Consider the following 22,500-nt stretch of genomic DNA (forward strand, 5'->3'; position numbering starts at 1 on the left):
AGTTACTGAAAATTATAATAATATTTTACAATGATTAAAACTTTATTATTTAAATTTTTAACTTCATAGGGTTGCTTTTACAGCATTGATAATGTGATTTAATTAAAATAAAATCAGTTAAACAGACGTCAGCATTAAACTGTTCAAACAAATGACATCAAAAACCATTTTTACTAAATAACAGCTAAAAAATACATGTTTAATGGCACTTTTCAATTATTTATTTAATATTCAGCTCACTCTGACTATAATAATAATAATAATAATAATAATAAATGTTGATTGCTCATTAGATCTTAAAGCTGTAATTTTATAATGACGCACACAAGTGAATTTATTCCAAATTAAAAGTCCCCGTGTGTAATATAGTCCATTGTACATCAAATAAATGCCGTCTTTAAATGAATAAAATGGTAAGAGCTCAGTCTTGTGAGCAATAGTGTAAACAGCACATCTGCTCATCTGTAAACAGAAGTTCATCGTCCTCTGGGCCCTGCAGAAATCTCCCAGAAGGCCTTTCAGCGGCGGACGCTGTCTTGTGCACGTTTACACCCGCTGTATTTACACATACAGTCTTCATTGACCATTATCTGTTCATCCGCTTTTTAATAACTGCAGCTCTGTTTGACCCACTCACTCCTGCTTTAAAGTAGACCCTAATATTTCCTTCAAACAAGCTGTAAGATGCGTCTCTGCTGTGTCTAGAGAGATTAAGCACACTAATATAGTCCTATAACTCTCTGAAATTGACCCTCTTAGGCTCTGATCCTTTTGACGGCTGCTTCTCGCTTAGGGCTGCTGTTTATGCTAATGAGGGGCACTAGTGGGCGGGGCTTCCTCCCTCTGATGACACGTGCAAAGGGAGAATGTGAATCAGTGTTTCACTCATCCAGTCTGATTCTAGACAACACGCTGAATTCATGTTGAGCATTAGAGGCTGGAGATATTCACACACTGCTGACACACAGCTGCGCTTAAACCCCTGATTAAAGCCATTTATGTATAATCCGTGCCCTTTAATGGATGTTAATAATTACATGTCTGAACATTATCAGAGCCATCATTACCCACAGCAAATATCCACAAACAATTACTGTGTTTTTATCAATAAACCCTGACTAAAGCACTGAATATAATCACGCGCAGATAATTCAGCACTGCTAACATGATCTTTGAGTTTCTTTTGTTTAATGTTTGCTCTTCATTCAATGTGCTCAACCACTGGCAGAGCTGTGAGAACAGCAACATGCTGATTGATATAATGGGGCGGAGCTACTATGTGCCCCGCCCTCATTTCATTACATCAAACATTGAAAATAATCTCGAGACCTTTAATAGTGAGAAAGTGTTCATTTCAGCAGCGCATTTGCTCTCAAAATCACTTTCCTCTTAACCGAAGTCACCAATCGACTTATTCATCAACCATCTCCAGCATCCATCAGAACATCTGCTTCATTATCTCCTGTCCGAGCTGACGATGCAGAAATGTGGGTCAAAGACAATGGGTTCTGGGATGATTCATGAGTCTAAAAATAACTGCCGGTGCTCCTGAGCGTCACAAACACTCACACACCCCCCAAACACTGCAGGATGAAAGAGAAACAACATCTGTACGACTTAATACCTCTCATTACCACCATTTCTGGATGTTTTATGAATGAAGGAGGTTCTAATTCTGAAGCCACACCCAGAAGGACATGATGATGTCATCAAGATCAAGTGGAGTGAAACGGGCACATCTGATAATCATTCATCATGTCAAAATGTACAGAACAAACAGTACAAATAATGCGGCAGATCATCTACAGTAATTATCAGACATTAGCGTCAGGTGTTTTCATCTACAGACCTGCGCTGGACAGATTTCTAGTCCCACCTCCGCAGAAATATATTACTTTATTCCACATTAGTATATTTAGTTTTACAGATTCTTCGCTACTCTGGTGTTTGTTTCTCTTACCTCCCTTTCAAATAGAAATAAATGAAATTAAAGAAAAAATAAACAAATAAACTGTGCAGACGCTAAACTATGCACTGGTGGATGCTGGATTTGTCCTGTTATTTGAATAAATGTATCTGCAGAAATGTGTTCACAATAAAAAACTGAACCAAAAGAAGCAAAAGCAGAAATGAAGCAAAGTAATACTAAACTGAAATGACCAGGAGTTATTAAATATTAGTATAAGAAACTGATTGAATTATGCAGAACTATGATAGCTAAATATAAATATGAGCACGATGAGCTCAGCGGACACTGATGAACACCAGCACATGCAGTTTCCTCACTCATATTAAGTTGCGTAACATTTGTTTTCCTTTATTTCCTCATCTGGACGCTGATATATAGCAATGCACGCATGCACACACGCATGCACACACGCATGCACACACACACACACACACACACACACACACACACACAGCTGTGTGTTGATTATCCTGCGCTCGTTCTGCAGTTCAGCGTCATTAATCATGTCTGTGCTCCGGCTGTCAGCAGACGCTTCATCAGGACTCAAAAATGAAGATAACACTGCAGTGGAACGTGATTCTGATGCACGCGCACACACACACACACACACACAAATAGAAACACACATACATACACACACACACACAAAGACCTATAGACACACACACACACACACACACACACACACACACACACACACACACACACACACACACACACACACACACACACACACACACACACAGATAAACACATGCATATATAGACAAACACATACACATATAGACACTCACACACACAAACACACACACACACACACACACACACACACACACACACACACACACACAAATAGAAACAAATCAATGTAGAAACACACACAGACAAACACACACATGCATATATAGACAAACGCATACACACACAGACAAACACACACACACACACACACACACACACACACACACACACACACACACACACACACACACACACACACACACACATATATATATATATATATAGACAAACACAAAAACACATATAGGCAAACACATGTAGACATATAGAGAAAGAAAAACACACGTATAGACAAACACACACACACACACACACACCCATAGGCAAACACAAATACACAAATACACAACACATACAGCTATATAGACAAACACAAACACACATATAGACAAACACATTCACACAAGCTGTGTTTCCATCCAAAATGCGAATAAACTTCATGCGCAAAACTGGATTATCGCGTAAAAGTTGTGCGAATGAAGCAGCGTTTCCATCCAACAAGTCAAAGCAAACAAAATCGTCACTTCCTGATTAACTGGCGCCAAATATCAACAGTAAAAACTGCATTTGCTGCAGTAGGAGAAGCTGCATCAATCGTTTCTAAATGAAAGCGCCTCAGAAGACAATCCTGACCTGCAGTGAGCGCGCAGTGGCGTTTGAAGGTGTCAGACGCGGAGCACAGGCGCTCTTCATTCTGGAGGTCATTAATAATATAATAACACTAATACTGAAACGGTGAGGCGTTTTATAATGACCAAAACAACATTTCAGATGTTTTATAATGTGCTCAGCCTGACGATTTATCCATTCACACACATTTTAACATAGCTACAAACACACACAAACTCACACAAACATATAGACAAACACCTCCAGCACACACACACTTTCTTTCTCACTCACACACTCTCCTGTAAGTGGAAGCAGATGAGCAGTGAGCGTGTCCAGGGGAAGTGCACTCACGCTTCAGTCTTTATTTGCATGAGAAACGGATCGTCTGTCTGACCTCACCATGGAGAAGAGAAAGAAAGAAACGTGCAGCAGAGAGAGAGAGAGAGAGAGAGAGCTGACGGATCTCTGTGGGCCGCCGCAGAGCCAGCACTATTTTTACTCATTCTTTAAACTGCAGATGAACGTCAGAGAGGACCTGAAGGAGGACACCTGCTCCCACACACTGGCTTTATCCTCATCACAGCTCATTCAGATCCTTATGAATGAACACGTCAGCAGCACAGTCCACATCAATAACTCTGCTGCAATGCACATATATGCCTCTTTCCCTGAGTTTCTGTCTCGGTTCTAGTCCAGATATCGACACGCTTAAATCACGAAGCGTTTTCTAGACCAGCACAACATACAGTGTTGTTTTCAGAACTAATCAGTCAATATGAAGAGAGTTTTTCATTAAAACAAGCACTATCATCTGCCAAAGGGGGAAGACATATGATCCTGTTTCCCTTTTTCCTAAAGCAGGGTGTCTGCAGGTTTCCAAGAGTTACTTTAAGATATTATTAATACCAAACAATGAATCAAGACCAACCGTAAAGTACATTTAGAGTACTGAATATGCAGAAAAGCACACAACACCACTCATTCATGAATATACTATGGAACTGAAGTCTTCGAGGGTTTATTATTATTATTATTATTATTATTATTTTATTTTAGTTATTTATCAATGTCATCATTACCCACTCTGAAGTGCATATTTGACTGTTTTAACATGTAATACACTAATAACCACGTGTTAAATGTAGTAATTAAGTGTTTATGAATGTGAAGTTCTACATTTATAGGGTTGTTTTGGATTAACATGAGTTTATATGTAGGTTCAGTCCACATTTCTTAGTGTTTGTGACTGACTGAAGAGTACTGTAGTGTGTGTCAGGGATTATAATGCAATGCAGTAAACATGAGTAGTGAATTAAGTTTACTGCGTAACATTATAAGCCCTGACACACTGCAGTACTTCTCACTAATCAAGATAAAACTTCACTAATGCAGTAAACATAAGCAGTGGAACTGAGTTAGTTCACATTAGTGAACTTTTAACTTAATTCATTGATTCAGTGTTTAATTCAGTGATTCAATGATTCAGTGCTTAATTCAGCGATTCAATGATTCAGTGCTTAATTCATTGATTCAGTGTTTAATGCAGTGATTCAATGATTCAGTGCTTAATTCATTGATTCAGTGCTTAATTCAGCAATTCAATGATTCAGTGCTTAATTCAGCAATTCAATGTTTCAGTGCTTAATTCAGTGATTCAATGATTCAGTGCTTGATTCAGCGATTCAGTATTTCAGAGCTTAATTTAGTGATTCAATGATTCAGTGCATAACTCAGCAATTCAGTGCTTAATTTAGCAATTCAATGTTTCAGTGCTTAATTCAGTGATTCAATGATTCAGTGCTTTCAATGATTCAGTGTTTAATTCAGTGATTCAATGATTCATACCTGGTAAATTGACTCATTCTGTATCTGAATCATCTTAATCTCAGTCAATCTGTGTTCTTCAGAAGTGTGTTTTTCTGAAAGTGAAAGCAGACAGCATGAGCTCCAGCATCTGCAGTGTTTGCTTTAGTCTTTCTGCTTGTTTTGACTCTTTTATTCATCACTTTGTCTCTGTCTGTGTGTGTGTGTGTGTGTGTGTGTGTGTGTGTGTGTGTGTGTGTGTGTGTGTGTGTGTGTGTAGCGCTGGTGGTTCGATTCCTGACCAAACGATTCATCTGGGAATATGACCCAACTCTTGGTGAGAAATGCACAAAAACACCAACACACTTCAGTGGATCTGAGAGTGTTCATTCAATATAAATCAGTCCATACTAGGACTTTTATGCCTGAAAACCTAAATTTGACATTAAAATTCTAAATGCAATAATTAATATTCCCAAAAAAGAAGAGTATTGTGTGCTAGAGGGCGCAAGTGAGCATATAAGCTAATAAAAACCAAATTAAGCATTACATTTTGTAATAAAATGACAATCACTTTTGAAGTGCATCAACTAAAATCACCGGCCACTTTATTAAGTACACCTGTCCAACTTCTTGTTAACGCAAATTTCTTATGAGCCAATCACATGGCAGCAACTCAACGCATTTAGACATGTAGACATGGTCAACAACTGCGTGATGCAATCATGTCAATATGAAGCAAAATCTCTGAGGAATATTTCCAGTACCTTGTTGAATCTCTGCCAAGAAGGATTAAGGCAGTTCTGAAGGCAAAAGAGGTCCAACTCTGTACTAGTAAGGTGTACCTAATAATGTGGCCAGTCAGTTTATAATGTCCTTAATGTGCATTTAAGGAATCAAGTACAACTGAATGCATCAATAATCCAAGAAAACAACAGAAAGTATAACGATAGAAACAAATAGAAACCTTTTTATAATTTTATGCATAAATTCATCAAATATTCTAAATAAACTGTAGGCATGTAATTTAGCATGTTTTCTGTGTATTATCACAGCAAATACTCCTATAAGTTTAAGGAAAGCCATTTTAGGATGCAAATATTAAAAACATAATTAGATGCTCCCGTTCCTGTCAAATCATAATAAAACAAACTTTGATTGGTTGCTTTACCTGTCACTCATCCAGTCAGTGGGCGGAGCCAAATCAGCTGCCAACATGCACTGCAAAAAATAAAGCACTGAGAAATGACTAATTAATCACACTAATGATTTTAGGAAACAGTAATTGATTGAAATGAGAACATGTTGAGTGTTCATATCCACGAGCTCTGATCTTATGCTGAAGAGAGCACGATGGTCATCATGTGAGGGAATGTGGAATAGAAATGGAAAGGTCTTTTTGATAAACATTCATAACAGCGTCCTGCGCATTCTTAGCCATCAAACGTAATTGAATTGAGCACCGCAGACGTCTGCAGGGAATAAAGAACAGCCTGTGGAGCCATTCATACGGTAAACAGCATCCGCACTTTAATAGAAATCAAGCAGCTTCAGCTTACAAACGAATAATCCACAGCAAACACAGAGAGCTTGTTAATGTTTGGCCATTCTGCCTACCGAAAAATAACTCAAACATGAGAAACTGATGCAACACAAGGGGCTGTCCACACCGAATGCACTCTTTTATTCTGAGAAAACACAAGTCTGCTTGCTGACAAGAGAAAAAAGCTCCTACAAGAACTTCTGATTCAGTTTCCTATGGGAGAAATGAGTAGAAATACTAACAAACGGCAGACAACGGTCAAACTACTCGCTGTACAAACAAGTGTGCTCATGACTAGACATAAAAAGAAGACTAATATAATAAGAGAAGATCAGATTGCAGCATCAAGCAGCAGAACAAGCTGTTTTTAAAATCTAAAACCCAATAAAAGTGAATGAAAGAGGAAGTGCAGAGCTTAAAAAACAGACTGCAATGAAGAATGAGCTCAATATTGCACACTGAAAATGATGCTCGTATAGTGTTTCTGAAAGTGAACAGCATGAACATTCCACAAAGCATCTGCGCTTGTGCTTCGCTCCATGAAAACTGAACAAATAGCCATAAATATACCTTACTGTTTTATCAGAGCAACAAAAGAACAGAGACCACAAAGTACATTTGTGCAAAGCCTGATTTTTGGCTGAACTGCTCCTTTAAAGGACTGAGGGCTTTATTTCTTTGTGAAACGACATTCAAGTATTCGCGAGTGAATAATACACTGGCTCAGAGTCAGCAGACATTTGGACGCGGCGCGCTGGAGGAACATTCATAAACACTTTCATTCACTCCTCACTTTCTGTCCAGGACGTCAATCCAGACACACACACAACCCACAGCAATAGTGTGTGTGTGTGTGATGGGTTTTGCATGCAAACCCAAAATGGAAGTGGTGACATACAGCCAAATACAGAGCCATGTTAAATCCCACAATGCACCTGGGAAAACACATAACATCCTGCCGTTGCAGTGCTAATATTTTTGATTCTCATGCATCTTATTGACTAAAAGCCGTTCTAACTGCTGCATTTTGCATAAACAATTTATAAATGAACAAACACACATCAATTAAACTTGATGTCATTTAAAATAAGCAATACACAGCATGAGTTTACATAACAGATTTAGGTAGAATGTTTTTGTCAACAGTGAACAACAGAGAAAAACTCCAGAGTCAAGTATTTTTTTAGCAATAAGTTATAAAGCTTAAGAAAAGTTGTGAGTTCTGTTATTTGACTTTATCTGATTTTGTTGAACCAACTATTTTAATACAATAGTTTTGAGTAGAACTACATTACCCATAACACCATGCAGTAAATCCCCCCAATTAAAGTCATAGCAAGACAAAAGCTAAATAAAAACTGACTGTCTCTCAAAATACTGTAATAAATGTAATTACATATGCATATTTTTGCATTTATCTTAAAATATATGGTTTCCATGCTACCAAAAAGTGAATAATTATAAATATTTCTCAAATGTTTTTTTAGATTTCTCATCATACATGGTGATTCTCGTTGACATCGGTTACTTTGTAAATGATGAATAGTAAATGAATGGAAAATACTGAATGATCCGGTTGTTGCTAGAAGGGATACAGCAGAAGTTAAAGAGATTTATTTATTATATTGTTCATTATTAGTATTTTATTAACGTCTACCCCTACCCTAACCATAAACCCAAGCCTTACCATAATGTAAAAACAGTAATTACACGAGCATTATTCATATTATTTATTAAATTACCCATTTCATTAACGTCTACTCTACACCAACACTAACACTAAACCCAACCATCACAGTAATGTAAAAACAGTAATCATACAGTGTATTATTTATTAAATTACCAATTAATTGCATTTTATTTATGTCTACCCCAACCCTAAACAAAACCATCACAGTAATGTAAAATCAGTAATTATACAGAAATTTTATTATACTATTGATTAAATTACCCATTAAATAGTATTTTATCAATGCCTACCCCTCACAGTATTGTAAAAAAGTAATTATACTGTGTATTATTCATATTATTTAGTTAATTACCTGTTAAATGTTGTTTATTTATGTCTACCCCTACCCCAAGCCTAAACCCAACCCTCACAGTAATGAAAAACAGTAATTATTAGATTTAGATTAGATTAGATTAGATTCAACTTTATTGTCATTACACATGTACAAGTACAATGCAACTAAATGCAGTTTAGGTCTAACCAGCAGTGCAATAGCAGCAAGTGCAGGATACAGGAATAAGTTATAAAGTGCAGTTATAGAAAAACTATGGTGATATTTACAGATGGATGTACTATGAACATTATATACAGGTTGGATAAGCTATGAGCAGATTTACAATATATGAATATATGTGCAGGTTGCTATTAATAAACAGTAGTGTGCAGATAGATGAACATGATAACAAGTGTATATGTTACAATATATGAATATATGTACAGGTTGCTATAAATAATCAGTAGTATGCAGATAAATAAGCATGATTACAAGTGTATATTTATAGTGGGTGTGTACATAATTACAAATGTCTATATGCAGTGGTTATGTACAGTTCAATAAGTAAACAAAAAGGGAGAGGATATACAGTGTATTATGTATTTATTTACCCATTAAATTATATTGTATAAATATCTACCCCTCACAGTAATGTGAAAACAGTAATCATAACGAGTATTATTCATATTATTGATTATAATACCCATTAAATTGTAATTTATTCATGTCTACCTCTTAAATTACACTATATTGAGGTGAGAATCCGCTGCTGTATCTCTTCTAAACATTACAGAAGGATCCTCCAGAAGAATCGATTCTTTTGATCTAATCGAGTCTCAGTTAAGTTAGGGTAATAAATTAGCTTGGGTTTACATCAACAAAATGAAATACAGTAACACACACTGTGTATATTTCTGTCTGACAGAGTCCACATACCGCCATCAGGCCAACATTGACGACGAGCCCGTCAGTATGGAGATCTTAGACACAGCCGGACAGGTACAGTACAACTAACACATGACATAAACACTTCAGCTTATTTATTTGTGTCATCGAAAGGGTGTTAAAAACAACATGAAAACTACAAACTTCGTACAAATGTTTATAAACTAAACCCGATGACTAGCAGCAGATGTCAGTGAGGACGATATATTCCAGCGCTTATCCACATATTCTGATTAATAAAACATTTATGAATTAACCAAGAGCCTCTACTCACCTTTGAGAAGATAAACAACATTATACCGGCCCCTGTCGATCATCACTATACAGTAATTTGTACACTTGAGAATAGCTTGAGTCGAGTTTTCCTCTGCGGTTGTACACAAACACGCGTGCAGTGACTCTGAATGACGATTGGCTGGAATAACGTCTTCTCACGCTGATGAGGAGGGAGGGGCGTTCCTTAACTTAAATACGCGTTATGATTGGTCAGTTTTGATTGCAGTTTATAATAAAAAACTTTTTAATTAGCATCTATATTAAATCTAAAACTAAAAAAATTCTAAAGCTTTGATGTTTTCTCTCATTTTGGCCTTTCTGTGTTGTATTTTAATGTGACACCATTGTATATAATAATCTGTTTGTCATTAAAAATACCTGGAGCTTTTTCTCCACACACTGCAGTTTCAAAGAGCCTGTATAAATGAATAAATATTTGTAGCAGCAAATTTAGCAATTTTTAACTGATTTGGCTACTTTTATCAATTTGTATATAGTGACTGGAAAGAGCCGTGGCTGCAGGCTTCACCCAGTAGACTAAACTGCTAGCTCAGACTGTTTTTTATAACTGTTAATTCGCTGATATTTGTTAACATGTATGATTGTCTGTAATTTAATAAATTCCAATAATTGTCACATCACAAATGTGTTAATTTCACAAGTTGAAAAGAGTACGTACACAAGCTGAGATTGGTTAAAAGAATATGTACCTGTTCATTACAAAGACTCTAGAATACACAAGACGTGTCACTCGTTTACTTTTGAATGGGGAAAAGCATAACTGTCAATATGGCGAATGAAGCCCCGCCTACTAGTACAGGAGCCAATCAGCGATCGCTATATGGCGAATAAAGCCTGCCTTCTAGTACAGGAGCCAATCAGCAATCGATATAGAATGACAATTCTCTGGGGGAGGGGCTCGGAGCAGACAAGAGTTTCTGCAGATTTTATGTGATACGAAGATTCAGAAATGAACCTAAACAGACAGTCGTTGCTTAATTTTATTGCTGATTCCTAATATGTAATGTAATCGTCAGCTTGGAGAGGCGTTTCAAAAATGGCCACCAAGTGAAATGACTTGCCTTAAAGGGACTTTGGTTCATGACCAGTGTTATATTCTTATATAAATAAAGTTTGTATAACTTTTACAAATAGTTAATTCTATTTTTTTTATACAAATCTAAATGCACATATTTCAAATAATGTTTTTGCTGAGATGGCCAGTCAATTTTAGAAAACCTTAATTATTTTGTATACTGCACGAGTTGCGATTACACAATGACGTCATCACACAAAGTAGTATGTAATTAGGAACCTATTTATTGTGCATCTGGATGTAATGTTTTAATATAATATAATACACGGTGCCTCAGAGAGTAGAGATATGACGGCCTACGCTTGCCAGATACTATGTGATGACATCACTGATATGCAAATTAGTGTGTGACATCATCTGGCAACATTTAGCTAGCTTTTCGGGCAGGCTTTAGACATTTTCATTGGAAATAGTTGGCAACACTGCTCATTTTACCAATCCTCTTCCTCAACCGCCCGTTGTTCACTTTAACTTTCTTATGCAATTCCCCAACCCTCTTCACTTTTATCCGCGACAATCCCCCGCTCTTCACTTTTGTCCTTCGTCCGTGACACCCCTGCGTCCTCGGGTAATATGCCGGATCCGTTACCCCGATCTGTTCCGGGAAATCACAATTTACAATTGAAGCACTGGTGTTTGATTTTTAGGCTCTGGATTTGTGATTGTTTGCCGCCTGTCCTGACCTTTGCCTATTCTGCTTCTGTTTTGCTCCTGATGTCGACCATTAATTCTTTAATAAAGCTGCGTTTGGAACTGTTATGCATCGTGTGTACGCTAGAACGACAGGTCTTTAATCTGGTTTTGATTTGGGAACTGAGGAGATGTCCATCTGTGTGTCTCCGGCAGGAGGATGTCCTGCAGAGGGAGAGCCACATGCGCTGGGGCGACGGCTTCATCCTGGTGTACGACATCACGGACCGCGGGAGCTTCGAGGACGTGGCTCCGCTGAAGGGGCTGCTGGAGGATCTGAAGAGGCCCAAACACGTGCCGCTGGTGCTGCTGGGGAATAAAGCGGATCTGGAGCACGCGCGGCAGGTGGGCACGGCGGAGGGAGAGAGGCTGGCGGCGGACATGGCCTGCGCATTCTACGAGTGTTCTGCGTGTTCAGACGCCGTGGGTTCAGGCGGAGGCGTCGCCGAGGCCTTCTATGAGCTCTGCAGGGAGATCCGGCGCCGGAGAGCCGTTCAGGGGAAAACCAGACGCCGCAGCTCCACCACACACGTCAAACAGGCCATCAACAAGATGCTGACCAAGATCAGCAGCTAAAACACACTGGAGCATCACCGCGGACAAACAGTACTGCAGTGGGGGAGAGAGCTGTACATGCTGTAGCTTAAAGGGTCAGGAAACACCAGAACACAAGTGTTGAGCTGTTGACAGTCGTATATGCATGTCCTATAAACACTATGAGGACACATATATCGCACTAAACAGTGAACATTGGTTGTTTTTGTGTTATTTCCAGCAAATTCGGACTTCCAGTTTAAAACGAATTTTTGAAGCTGCGTCACGGCCATGAGATCTCAGCGTGTATTCCAGCATGTAGACTGGACGTCTGTACCTGGGAGTTCCTTATTACGTCTCTGAGTGTGCTGCATTCATGCAGGAGTAAGACTTGGTTCAAACCAATCAGCGCGCTCTATTGTGTATGCGGTGCAGCTTCATTAATATGCATGATCGCTTCCAAGACCAGTTACAGTATTCAGACAGCACAGAGACGCCACGTTGTGTTGCCAAAACAAGCGGATTGAACAAAAATTGTTTGGAGATACGGGTCGTCAGTGTTGTGTTTATAATGTGCTGCAGTGAAGGTTTTGTTTTCATTTTCTCTCTATGAGAGCGCAGCTGGACTCATGTGTGGATCAGTGCACGTGACGCACGACAGAAATACGTGTCTAAGGGTGCGTTCACACCTGTGAAACGATTCAGTTGTTCTGAAACAGAGACAACAATTGTTATATTGTTGCTCTTTGCTCTTGGAGCGGTTCACTTTCACACTCCAAAGTTTCTAATCGGACCAAAAGAGCTAAAACAAGTCACGTGCGAGTAAACTCTCCTCACATTGGTCAGAGTGTCAGGGTTTATTTTGATTGACAGGGTGCGCGCGACGTGTCTGAGAAGAGATGCGGTGGGAAGGGGTGAGAAGAGTGCGTGACGATGCCTATTTGAGGACCGGGAGGTAGACGCGAGATTACCGGGAGATCATCACTCGTTTGCGGGCATCCGGAGACTCGCGAAACTTCCCGCCCTACTCATAATTCTCTCTTCATATAGCCGTAAGCCTATTACATATCCATAAACACTGTGATATAACCGCGCTCGGATCTGATCGCTTTCTCACCGCTCCAGGGTTCGTGTCAATCGAGCCGAGACCACCTCATTCAAGCGATCTCGGAGCGATTACTTTGGCGCGGAACAGAGCGCGATTACCCTGTTCACATATGCCAAACGAACCGCGCTAACTGGGCAAACGAGACACGTTCCCAAACAAAAGTGTAGGTGTGAAAGCACCCTAAGGAACATTGTTCACCCGAGAGCTGCTCTCATCTGGAAATGGTGAAATGCAGATTTGCTGCTCGTCTCCTCTTAATAAAGACGCGGCTCCAGTCGGTGTTGATTCTCCTGTCTCTACAGATTTGGTAAATAAGCGATCAGTGCTCTTTGTTTGTTTATTCAGAGGCAGAGTTACTTGGTATCGTCATCAGTAGTCTTACAGTGTTTAAAGACGGATTTTAGACAAATGATTTCTAAGTTAATGAAGTTTACAGTAGGTTAGCATCACTACAATGTTACAGACTGAGAGATCTGCTGGAAATGCTGCTCTCCCGAGAGTAAACATGTAAACACCGCAATCAAACTATTACCGTCACGGAGGATTTTCACCGCATTTAGTGACAGGAATAACACACACAGCTTTCTGACGCTACCTGCCGAGTGCATCTGAGTTGCAGAGAAATGCAGAGGGTTTATCTCTCATTCGCTGTGCAGTAACAAACTACACACTCACAGCAGCTCCTCGATTATAATATCTCGTTTGTCACGAGGGGCATGAATGAAATCCCTGAATGAAAGAGCCAAACTGCAGTTAAAGTGCACTATTTAATAATTTGCCAAATAATTGGATGACTGATGTCCATGTAGACACAGTCACTGTCTTTCTCCTCTGCATCTGTTTGCTTTGCTTCTGTGAAAATCAGCGTGTGCCCAAACTGACACTCCCATTTTTATGCAAATTTTTTACAGACCTTTCCCTCCTCCGATAACTCCCCCTAAACAGAGCTGGACACGCCCACTTTCCTGACTTTTTCCAAAGTAGAGGTGTGAAAACACCCTGCTGAAACACGGGGGTTTCAAGGCCCTTTAAAGTACACATGACAGCAAAACTAACCACATTGATTTTGCTGTAGTTTGTGCTGAACAGATCATCTGTGCATGACATTAAGAACAAAATGGTTAGCTCTCTGAGATCTGGGGGGTTCAGGTGAAGCGCAATGTTTATGTAAAGCCAGGGGGAGGAAGTAGCGTCATTGATTTGGGGAACAAAACCTTCATTGCAGCACATTTATAAAAGCAACACTGACGACCCGTGTCTGCAAACAATTCTCCTTCTCCCACTTGTTTTGGCAACACAACATGGCGTGTCTCTGCCGTCTGAACACTGTACAGGTAAAGCAGTCTTGAAGCGATCATGCATATTAATAATAGAGCGCTCTGATTGGTTTGAACCAAGCCTTTATGAATTAATGCTGAAAGCTCAGAGACGTCACATTGCACTCGCCCGCACAGACGGCCAGTCTAGAATACACACAGGGATCTAATCATCGTGACGCAGCTTTATTGTCACGAATTTACTGAAAATAGCGCAAAACAACCAATGTTCACTCATTAGTGCGATATAAGTGTCCTCATAGTGTTTATAGCAGTGTGGGACGCATATCTGACTGTCAACAGCTCAACACATGTGCTCTGGTGTTTCCTGACCCTTTAAACTGCAGCAACTCTCTCTGCCTCTGTAAAACACACACCTGACACAGCAGGACACGTCTCCTGGAGAAGCTCCAGATCATGATCTGATCACAGAGTTCCTGATGTGTTAAAGTGTGCGTCACATCAGACTGAGCAGCGCTTATAATGACCCGCCGTCAGCTTCTCCTGGAGATGTGTGCTGCTTTAAGAGTGTCGGTGTGTGTGCAGGTATGCGGTGTGTTTTCTCCTCTGGTGTGTGTGTTTCTCGTCTCCGCTGAACTGCAGGATCGTGAGTGTGTGTGTGTGTGTGTTATCAGCGTCTGCATCGGCTCGTGTTGACTTTACGCTGAGATTCTGAGCCTCAAATAAAGGCTGAGCTGCGTTCACAATCATCAGAGGAGGATCTGAGCGTCTGCTGATGCCTATCTGAGGGCTACACACACACACACACACACACACACACACACACTGTACTGCTGTGCTTATGATGGATCACGGCCACATGTTTCTGCTTCTGACACACACACACACGCGCACACTCACACACACGCACACACGCACACACACACACACACACACCTGCAGACATTCTCTGTCCCACACAAATATGCAGAATGTGTGTAAACAAACAAACAAATGAAGAAAAACACCTGCTGTTTACATCTGTGTCCTGCTCATTTGTGCGCGCACACACACACACACACACACACACACACACACACACACACAGTTTTTTACGTGTGTGTGTGTGTGTGTGTGTGTGTGTGTATTTGCAATGAGTTTTCTATTTACTCATGTTGTGCATATATCTGTGTGTGTGTGTATGTGTGTTCTACCCGTGTCATGTGTTTATGGATGTTCATGTGCGTGTGTGTTGTTGATGTGTCTATGGCTATGTGTGTGTTGCACATGTGTCTATGGGTGTGTGTGAGTGTGTTTATGTGTCTATGGTTGTGTGTGTCTATTGTGTTATACATGTGTCTATGGCTGTGTGTGTGTGCTCATGGGTGTGTGTTGGGTGTGTCGTGTTCATATAGAAGATAATTACACACACGTCTGTCTGAGAATAGAAACAGCAGAAACCACACACTCAACCCGAACACACACACACACACACACACACACACACACACACACACACCACATCGGAGCAGTGCACACACAGCTGGAGACTCAGCACCTGAACACACACATCTCCTGATTTCAGAAGTGTGTGTTCTGGAAAAGAGGACAGAGGAAGATCAGGATGAGCCTGGAGCAGCAGTGTGTGTGTGTGTGTCGCCTACCTGTGGAGTAACACAACACACACACACACACACACACACACACACTGACCTTTATTCAGGCTAAAACAGGCCTTTCATTAACACTCAGACACACACACACACACACACACACACACACACACACACACACACACACACACACACACACACACACTCTCTCTCTCTGTCAGTAGGAAAGCAGGTTTAATTCTGTCTGGATGAAATAATAAAGCGTGTGTGTGTGTGTGTGTGTGTGTGTGTGTGTAATGAGAGTTTGCTCCTGCTCTTCAGACATCAGGGCTTTTACACTGGACTTCAGCAGATTTACTGTGTTTTCAGCACGTTGCTTTGAACACACACACACACACACACACACACACACACACACACACACACACACACACACACACAGTGTCCTGCAGCAGAAGAACATTCTTCAGTCGATGACTTTATGATTTTTCCATTACAGGAGACTCAAGCAGCACAAATCCTGCAGAAATGAAGCTCTACGACAGGAAACAGAGGCTCACACACAGGAAGAACACAGACACACAACACACTCCAACACACACTCGAAAGAGGGTTCATGCAGAACAGTGTACTCTACACTCACAGGTCAAGTTTCACAATTCAGTCTTTTTACAAGAAGGTCTCTGGTTTGAATCTCGGCTGGGTCAGTTGGTGTTTCTGTGTGGAGTTTGCATGTTCTCCCCGTGTTGGTGTGGGTTTCCTCCGGGTGCTCCGGTTTCCCCCACAGTCCAAACACATGCGCTATAGGGGAACTGATCAACTACACTGGCCGTAGTGTATGAGTGTGAATGAGTATGTATGGGTGTTTCCCGGTATAGGGTTGCAGCTGGAAGGGCATTCACTGTGTAAAATGTATGCCGGAATAGTTGGCGGTTCGTTCTGCGGTGGAACTAGCAACCTTCTTGCTGTGAGGCCACAGTGAGCCACCGTGCCACCCAATTCGAAGTTTACATTTTATAATTGCAACTTTATACTCTAAATTCTGAGTAAAAGTTTTGTAATTCTGTTTTTTAATTCAATGAATACAATTTATAATCTCAACTTATAAAGTTCTTTAAAAAAATCCCAATTAGAACTTTTTTACTCAATTATAAACGTAGATTTTTATTTTATTTTTTTAATTTTCGCAATTTGAACTTTTTTGCTCACAATTCAAAATAAATTTTACAATTTTAACATGTTACTCTTAATTCTGACCTAAATTTTAGCACTTTCACTTTTTACTGAATTGTGAGTAAAATTTTATTTAAATTTTTATTTAAATTCTGAATTTAAGTTTTAAAATTTACATCTTACAATTCTTTAAATTCTTAGTTGGAATATACCAACTCAAACTTTTAATTAATGAAATTTAATTCAAAATTTCAACTTTTTACTCTTAATTCTGATCTAAAATAGTCATTTAAACTATTTTACTGACAATTTAAATTTTACATCTTACAATTCAAACTTTTTACTCAATTCGGAGTTTGCCTCAAACCAATCCAAGTTTTTCCCCTCTAAATTCTGAGCTAAAACTTCGTAACTTTACACGTTTACATCTTACAATTGAAATTATTTCATTAAATTGTTAGTTAAAATGTTGCAATTCAAGCGATTTTACTCGATTCTAAATTTACATTTTACAATTACAACTTTAACTCTAAATTCTGAACAAAAACGTCGCAATTATATTTTTCTCCGAATTCAAAGTTTACATCCTACAATTCCATTTTTTTTTTTACTTCAAATCAATAGTTAAAATGTCACGATACGAATGATTACTCTTAATTCTAAATTAGCGTTTTATATTTGTTACTTTTTACTATAAATTTTAGCTAAAATGTTAAAAACTATTTTACTCCATTCTAAATGACAATTATATATTTTTAACTATTCATAGTTAACTTTTTTATTCACAAGTTTAAATTTACGTCTTACAATTCCTATTTTATACCCCACATTCTGAGCTAAAATTGGTAATTGAGTGTTTTTACTCTTGATTGTAAGTGTGCGTGTGAATTTCAGCTAGAGTCAGAAGTGCAGGAGTCAGCGGAGTGAAGGCGGAGGTGTGTTTGTTTCTCAGCGCTGGAAACACACCGCGCTTTACTGCTTCTTGTTTTCTCATTATCTGAGGATAATATATTTGCTGGGTTTGTTCTTTAGACAGACGTCAGACGAAGAGGACACATGATCACATGATGACATCACGCTGAAATGCATCATGGAACTGGACTGAGAAAATACCTGCGGTCCCTTAGAGTCACACACACACACACACACACACACACACACACACACACACACACACACACACACACACACACGTCCGTCTCATCTTTCTCTTTGTTTACTAAGGCACTGCTGTTGCCATGGAGACCAAGGCCTTTCCTTGTTTTCAACTTCAACTTTGCATTTCTCTGGTGACTGAGGAAAAACGCAGGAGCTGCAGCACACACACACACACACACACACACACACACACACACACACACACACACACACACACACACACTCTCTCTCTCTCTCCATCACAGACACACTTATAAACAGAAACACATAAACAGAAACTCTCACCATACTCTCTCTCTCTGAGGGAACTGTGAATCAGTGTGTGTGAATGAGGGCGAGATGCTCAGATTAGCCATCAATGACTCCAGATTCACTCAATTAAATACTAAAGACTAGTTGAAATCATAAAGATGTCTGTAGTAGTGTTTCATACTGTATATTACTAGTGTTTACAACTCTTTCAGCATATGAATTACTATAGCTGTTGTGTTACCATAGCAACTGTAGAATCACCACAACAGATTACTCTAGTTGTGTTACCATAGCAACTGTAGAATCACAACTACAGATTAATATAGTTGTGTTACCATAGCAACTGTAGAATCACCACAACAGATTACTCTAGTTGTGTTACCATAGCAACTGTAGAATCACCACAACAGATTCATTACTATAGCTGTTGTGTTACCATAGCAACTGTAGAATCACAACTACAGATTAATATAGTTGTGTTACCATAGCAACTGTAGAATCACCACAACAGATTACTCTAGTTGTGTTACCATAGCAACTGTAGAATCACAACTACAGATTAATATAGTTGTGTTACCATAGCAACTGTAGAATCACCACAACAGATTACTCTAGTTGTGTTACCATAGCAACTGTAGAATCACAACTACAGATTAATATAGTTGTGTTACCATAGCAACTGTAGAATCACCACAACAGATTACTCTAGTTGTGTTACCATAGCAACTGTAGAATCACCACAACAGATTCATTACTATAGCTGTTGTGTTACCATAGCAACTGTAGAATCACAACTACAGATTAATATAGTTGTGTTACCATAGCAACTGTAGAATCACCACAACAGATTACTCTAGTTGTGTTACCATAGCAACTGTAGAATCACAACTACAGATTAATATAGTTGTGTTACCATAGCAACTGTAGAATCACCACAACAGATTACTCTAGTTGTGTTACCATAGCAACTGTAGAATCACAACTACAGATTAATATAGTTGTGTTACCATAGCAACTGTAGAATCACCACAACAGATTACTCTAGTTGTGTTACCATAGCAACTGTAGAATCACAACTACAGATTAATATAGTTGTGTTACCATAGCAACTGTAGAATCACCACAACAGATTACTCTAGTTGTGTTACCATAGCAACTGTAGATTCACCACAACAGATTACTATAGTTGTTACCATAGCAACTGTAGAATCATAACAGATTACTGTAGTTGTGTTACCATAGCAACTGTAAAATCACCACAACAGATTACTATAGTTGTTGTGCTATCATAGCAACACACAACAGATTAATTAATATAGTTGTGTTACCATAGTGACTGCAGAATCACCACAACGGACGAATACAAGTACTTTAATATAGTATAGTTCAAAACACTGTAGTGTTTGCTATTAATTACTCTAGTACTTTTCATGTGTTTGGTTTAAACAGAAGTAATGACAATTACCTATAATTATTGACTCAACCTAAATTAAAATAAACAGACTTAAATAATTAAAGAAAGTGTGTAAATTATCCAGAAGAGGAGGCCATGTTTGTGTGTTTTCTGCAGTATTTTGACTCACCGTGTTTTTCCTTATCTGTGTGCTCCTGCTGCCACCTAGTGGACCACAGCAGAACTGCAACACAATATTTAATATGAGTGTACATTGTTTACTTTGAGCTGATTATTATAATAACCTCTGAATAATTAACCACACAGCCGACAGTCTCTATAAGCTAGGGGAAATATAATAAATAAATGAACATTACAAGCTGTTCATAGTAAACACGTTTGATTTTAATAGCATTTCCATTCATCAGAGACAAAATATATAAAAAAAAACAATGAATAGTTTTCTTAACACGGTACATATGGAAGGTGGTCAAGAGTCAGTCTTTAAACAACATACGTGAAATTTGTTGATGTCAACATTTGAACAGTTTAAAGAGGCTGCCATTTATATACATATATGTATATATATATATATATATATATATATATATATATATATATATATATATATATATATATATATATATATATATATATATATTTATTTATTTATTTATATGTTTATATGATACACGTTACAATATCCTTCATGAATAAACATGACATCTGATGATTGAACGTGTATCCCAATGTACAGTACAATAATCATATGCAAATATAGTCTTGAATAGAGCTATTTAATTGGCTGATTCGTTCATATTCCACGTCTTGTTAATATTTTTGTCCCCAATCACCTTCCATGTTGAAGACAATGATTTACACAAACACTACAGACGCTTCATGCCACATCTACCGCGGTAAATCACCTCATTTTACACCCATGACATCAATCAGGACGTGACTGTGATCATAACAGCTGGTTTTGATTGACTTTAGGGAACTATAAATGAGCTTGTCCTGCACAGTCACGTCCTCTGCTATTGCATGTGTGTGTGTGTGTGTGTGTGTGTTTGACAGATTCACCTGCGGTCATTCATACAGAAAAATCGGATTATTGATTCCAGACCGAATGAAAACTCACGATTCATGCAAATGATGCTGACGACAAAAACACTGAGCCAAAGATCTACGCGGATGATTCATGAATCAAAAGAATCATATAAAAGATTCAGCATCACAGAGTCTCGATGACGTGGAAGCCCGTTTCCACCAGGTAAGAAAAAACATATATGCCTTAAAAAGTCGATATTATGATTTAGAAAAATCGAAATGATTCCATATAAATTCGAAATTACGACTTAAGAGATTGAAATATGTCATAATCAAATTACGAGATAAAAAAAATCAAAATTATGAGTTCAAAATGTAGAAATTACATTGTTTTGCCAGTAGGTGGCGACAAACAACCATCAAAAAATATTAACCTAACGAAACATGTTCGTTATTATAAGCTAGTTAATGAACTGAAAATGATACTAAAAATGTTAATTTAGTTTATATTACATAAAACATATACAGTTACAAATTATATATAATAAACCTATATATCGTTGTAGTTTATTTGAACATATATACGTAATTTCAATGGTTGTATATATAAATATATATATACATTGCTTCAATATATTTTAATTTCCTTAACAGGTAATGATTTAATAACTCTCTTATGTAGACTTCATATTTCATAAAATTCATCAATTTAAAGAATTATTATGGCGATGCACATTTCGATGGTTGTTGGCATAATAATGTGATTTCTACAACATTATTATAAGGATGTCATCATTTCGATTTATTAAGTTATAATATCAAGTCATAATTTTGATGCAATATCGACTGTAGTCATAATTTAGATATTTTAATCTTGTAATCTTTTTATCTTTAATCTTTAATCGTAATTCCGATTTGTCAATTTCGTCTTTGTCATAATTTTAAAAATTGTATCACAGTTTGGACTGAGAAAGTCATCATTTTGATTTAATTTGTCAAAATTTGGAGTTAAGTCGTATTTTCGACTTAATAATTTCAGCTTTTAATCTCGGAATTTTGATTTAGTAATCATAATTTTAAGTTAGTAAATTAAAATTTTACCTTTTTATCGTAGTTCCGAATTGTCAAAATCATCTTTAATTGTCATAATTTAAAAAATTGTATCACAATTTCGACTGAGAAAGTCATAATTTTGATTAAGTTTGTCAATATTTTCAGTTAAGTC

General features: G+C 38.2%; 2 protein-coding genes and 1 long non-coding RNA gene across 19 annotated transcripts in view; 1 reads left to right on the forward strand and 2 right to left on the reverse strand.

Annotated features, from left to right (window-relative positions):
• ptpro (protein tyrosine phosphatase receptor type O) overlaps nt 1-10,078 on the reverse strand; it is a 55,426-nt gene extending 45,348 nt beyond the window's left edge. For 10 of the 16 annotated variants that reach the window (XR_015481892.1, XR_015481891.1, XM_087246427.1 and 7 more), the window contains exons 1-3: nt 9,951-10,078; nt 6,357-6,406; nt 5,228-5,301 (exon numbers count right to left, since the gene is read on the reverse strand). The gene's annotated coding sequence lies outside the window, so the exon portion shown is untranslated. The remainder of the gene's footprint in view (nt 1-5,227; nt 5,302-6,356; nt 6,407-9,950) is intronic. The other 6 variants (XR_015481893.1, XM_087246428.1, XM_087246432.1 and 3 more) reach the window with 2 other exon arrangements.
• Nucleotides 1-15,673, forward strand: part of rerg (RAS-like, estrogen-regulated, growth inhibitor) — a 26,520-nt gene extending 10,847 nt beyond the window's left edge. For both annotated transcript variants that reach the window (NM_001327837.2, NM_001444254.1), the window contains exons 3-5: nt 5,466-5,522; nt 9,657-9,730; nt 11,895-15,673. In NM_001327837.2, the coding sequence (NP_001314766.1) occupies nt 5,466-5,522; nt 9,657-9,730; nt 11,895-12,314 (551 nt within the window). In that variant the 3' untranslated portion in view covers nt 12,315-15,673. The remainder of the gene's footprint in view (nt 1-5,465; nt 5,523-9,656; nt 9,731-11,894) is intronic.
• A 1,440-nt stretch (nt 15,674-17,113) lies between these two features.
• On the reverse strand, nt 17,114-20,717 carry LOC147844579 (uncharacterized). Its single transcript, XR_015482306.2, has 3 exons — nt 19,719-20,717; nt 19,443-19,626; nt 17,114-19,107 (listed from the first exon to the last, which is right to left on the reverse strand). It is a non-coding gene; the product is annotated as an uncharacterized LOC147844579 (long non-coding RNA).
• Nucleotides 20,718-22,500: the final 1,783 nt, after the last annotated feature.

This window comes from Danio rerio, chromosome 4 (genome assembly GCF_052040795.2).
Source record: "Danio rerio strain M-AB ecotype USA chromosome 4, GRCz13ab, whole genome shotgun sequence".
Lineage (NCBI taxonomy): Eukaryota > Metazoa > Chordata > Actinopteri > Cypriniformes > Danionidae > Danio > Danio rerio.